Raw genomic sequence first — 4,223 nt, 5'->3', positions numbered from 1 at the left:
TGAGAAGTCATATTAAGGCTAGAATTTCCAGGCACCCACACCACCAGTTGACGCCTGAGGCCTGGGCTATTTTCTGCTGCTTTTTCCCACCCACCGCTTACCAGACCGCCCTTATGAATAACTCGGATTTACATTTTCCCGACTGGATGAGCAGGTTAACCTTGGAAGCCAGTTTCACAATTTCATGCTTGAATCAATATTTATGAAATCTTTTTCTATTGAGGGATGCCCAGATGGTTTATTTGAACGTAAAATATAGAGAGAAAAAAACCTGAATTCATAATGGTCTCGCTGATGGGGATTTTATCTATGAAAACGCTGCTTATCACATATCAGGGGCAAGTATGGAGCCCTTGAAAGCCACTTGGGCACCTGCAGAGTCAACCTTGGAACTCGTATTTGAGGATGGTTGAAAGAATCTGTTCAATATCATGGAAATTCTTCCAACGTTCTTTATTATAGGTATAGATTGCTAGAATTATCATAAGCGCCCGAGTCTTTCACACGGAGTACTCCGTAGTGGTTTGTTTCGCAATGCTCGTAATCTTCAGCTTGCAGCGATGATCATCTACAGAACCAATCAGCAGAATCAGCCAAGCGGCTCCAACCACCTCGTTTACATTGTCAGCTGGACTTATGTTAACTTATGCGGCTGTAGTTTCTATCCTAATCGCCTTTTCTCTCTCTTAGTTTGCCTCCCCTCTTTCAAGTTGTTATTCTTTTTTTTTCTGTATATTTTACCCCCCTCTATTCTCGAGGTCTGTACGGAGTATACGACCTCGTATCGCCCCCGGGGCCTCGACAAGGCTGAACCCTGAGTGGATCCAACTTCCCCATAACATCACACTGAACAAAAGGTAATTACTGTCGCACGCCCTGAAAACCTCCGAAATTATTCATTGACCTCGAATTTTCCAGTTCTCAATCACCTCAGAAGAAAGTCAACTCTTTAAACGTATCCTATACTTCACATAAAAACAAACCTCCAAATTGGGCGCATACCCCACAGCCGAACCTTGGAAACTCATGTCCCTCCAAGTGAATGATCCCCGGTCGCGCTCGAAATCCCCTGGTCGCCATGAGCGTGACTCCCGCTCTCGATCTCGAGACGGCCGAATAGATGTCTCAGATCCACGACTAAGCAGCACCTTGAGCCCCTCGGTTGGAAGACCCCGTTCGCGATCCCCCGCCGTAGTGGAGATTGGCCGGTCCAGCAGCCCCAATCGCAACACTTACGATTCGGACGATGAGGCTAAGATCGAGCGACAATACAGACTGATTAAGGAGGCTCGGGCGCGTGAACGGGAGAGTAGACGAGAGGCAGATGATCGAGATCCTCGGGCTAGTGTTACGAGAGTCCCTCGTAGCCCCGCACGGTACGATGTACGCGATAACGGTCGGGATCGCGACCGCTACGAGGTTTCCGGGGATGAGCGCGATACGAAAGTTATTCAGCCCCGTGAGTACAGTGCTAGTTCTTCACAGCAGCAGCTTCCACCATCATCACCAGGAGGTGCTAGTGGTAGTCGCAATGGATATGGTCATAGACGGAATCATAGTCGTCGGGACTCGAGTTCTAGCTCGGATAGTTCTGTCGATGATGATCTGGCCTATGGCGATACCCCTGGTAGCCATCCTAGCTATGGGAGACCGGATCAGTTCCGTTACTCGGCGTCGAAGCTTTTCTCGTCGAAGCCCGCCCCCTCGTCGAAGCCGGCCCCTACTCCTGCGGCGCGACCGAGTAGTAGCCAGATAGACTGGGCGTCTGTGCCGGAGTGTGAGCGACCGGGCTTTGTTCCGCCGACCTCGCAGGCTGGAGCTATGCCAGGAGCGTTTCCCACATCGACTTATGCGGATATCCCATCGACCATGGCTCCAGTCCAGCCGACGCAGTATCCAGCCTCAACAGGTGCATACCCGGCATCGACAGGTGCATACCCGGCATCGACAGGTGCATATGCGCCGTCACATTATCGGACTGCATCTGCTAGTGATGGATACCATGGTCCGCAGAATGGCTATGCAAACCCTGTGCCATATCAATATGCGCAAATTGACCCAAACGTGAGGTACACGTCCAAGACGGGACCTAAGCCTGATCCTTATGTTAGGACGTCGCACTTGGATCTTCACGCAAAGCAGCCGGAGCAGCCAGCCCAGCCTTATAAGTACAGCTATGAACCGAAGGTTGAGAAGCCGCCCCCATCACCGAGAGTGCAGTCTCAACTGCAGCCGCAGCCGCAACAGTTTGTCGAGATCACACCTGGTGGTGGACGGAAGACTCGGCCACACAGTCTGTCTGTCTCGTCTGCGAATAACCTGGCTGTGACGGGTGGTGCCTCACTTGCAGGACATCATCCCCCTGCTAGCCCATTGCTTGAACCGTATCACGGAACCTACCAGTCGATGTCGCCGATGCCCTCCCCGATTGTTATTCCCTCTATCCGCGACGACGATATCTCCGATCTAGAGCCTTTGGATGGAGAAACCTCTGGATCAGACACCCGCCGACGAAAGACGCACAGCCGCACCAAGTCCTCGACCAGTGAAAGAGATCGCGACCGAGAAAGTACCCCTCGAAGCAGCAAGGAAAAGCTTCGAATCGAACGTGGCTCCGACCGGGAAGACAGACGACGCAGCCGTACACCCATCGACCCCGCTCGCCATGGATCTACTTCCTCCCTCACAGCCGGCGACAGCTCCTATGTCATCAGATCGCCCACATCCGGTAGCAAGCGAGTATCATTCTACGACGCCGAAAGCGACGCCGCAGCGATGCAATCAGCCTTGAACCATACCCGAAACATCGATAACAAGGCCATCATCAAGGTCCTACCCGGTCTATCCAGCGACGAGATCCTTCTACTACGTCAAGAATACAAGAACCAAGTGAGAGTCCACGGAAAGGGAATCAACCTCGCGAAACATCTCCGCTTGAAACTGGGAACCTCATCCTTTGCCAAGGTAGCTTATGCTACAGCCTTGGGAAGATGGGAGTCGGAAGCGTACTGGGCAAACTGCTACTACCAAGCCGGTACATCTCGTCGCGAGCTCTTGATCGAATCTTTGATCGGACGCTCGAATGCCGCGATCCGTGAGATTAAGGCTAGTTTCCGGGACAGCCGATACGAGAACAGTTTGGAGAAGTGCATGCGTGCAGAGCTCAAAGCCGATAAGTTTCGCGTTGCGGTCTTGTTAGCACTCGAGGAAAGACGACAAGATGATCGTGAGCCTCTGGATCCTAGACTGATCCGTCTAGATCTGGAGGATTTACATCGGGCGCTTGTCTCTCGGGAAGGTGGTGAAACGGCAATGATCAATATTATTGTTCTGAGAAGTGATAATCATCTTCGCGAGGTTCTACGAGCGTACGAAAAGTACTATGGACAGAATTTCGCAAAGGCAATGATTGCAAAGTCTCGGAACTTGGTTGTAAGTCACCATTCCCAACCTCCAATCTCATTTCATCTGATTCATTCATCTAATCTCATCTTCAATAGGGCGAAACACTAGCCCACATCCTTAACGGCGCCATAAATCGACCCATGCGTGATGCCCTCCTCCTTCATCAAGCCCTCCGCGAATCGAAAGCCGGACGTGAGCGGACCGAGTTGCTCATCTCACGTCTTGTGCGCCTACACTGGGAGCCGAGACACTTCGAGCAGGTGAAGATTGATTATAGAAGACGATATGGGGAGCGGATTGAGGAGGCGATTGCGGAGGAGATTATGACTTCGAATAATGGGGCAGAGCTGGGCGAGTTCTGTATTGAACTGGTCCATAGCTCTGCTTGAGTGTATCAGTATAATGGATGTGGTGTGGTGGTGATATACTGGTGGTGGTTGCTCGTTTCTGTTGATGAAGCTTTATTTTATTCTTATGTATGCCATGCGTGAACGAAAAATGACGAATTGATTCCAAGTTTGATTTTGAGACTATCTAGTGTATAAGAGTACTAGTATCACTGGCATTCAAAATTGAAGGCATTCCAGATTCCCAGAGTCCATTGATCCTGACATCAACATTTGAATGATGATAGTGGTAAACAGATCATGATGGACTCAACATTTCCAATGTTGAACAGCGCAAGCTCAAAATGGAACCCAATTGACGTCACAATTCAATCCCTGAGAAACTAAAATAAGATATCGCAATAATAATCAATTGGGACTAGCATTAAACCAGAGTGCTGCCTACACAGCCACATCGCATTGCTATCCCTA

At 50.3% G+C, this 4,223-nt stretch overlaps 1 protein-coding gene across 1 annotated transcript; it reads left to right on the top strand.

The window, feature by feature from the left end:
- Positions 1-1,026: 1,026 nt before the first annotated feature.
- Positions 1,027-3,794, top strand: anxc4 (annexin ANXC4; the record flags this gene model as incomplete). Its single annotated transcript, XM_057090852.1, has 2 exons — positions 1,027-3,432; positions 3,501-3,794. 2 exons carry the CDS (start codon positions 1,027-1,029, stop codon positions 3,792-3,794), a joined length of 2,700 nt encoding a protein of 899 aa, XP_056945593.1.
- Positions 3,795-4,223: the final 429 nt, after the last annotated feature.

Source organism: Penicillium malachiteum (assembly GCF_028827825.1).
Source record: "Penicillium malachiteum strain IBT 17515 chromosome Unknown utg000003l:1.0-4950554.0:1.0-4952489.0, whole genome shotgun sequence".
Lineage (NCBI taxonomy): Eukaryota > Fungi > Ascomycota > Eurotiomycetes > Eurotiales > Aspergillaceae > Penicillium > Penicillium malachiteum.
The sequence above is the reverse complement of the archived record's forward strand: the minus strand, read 5'-3'. Positions and strand labels throughout refer to the sequence as shown.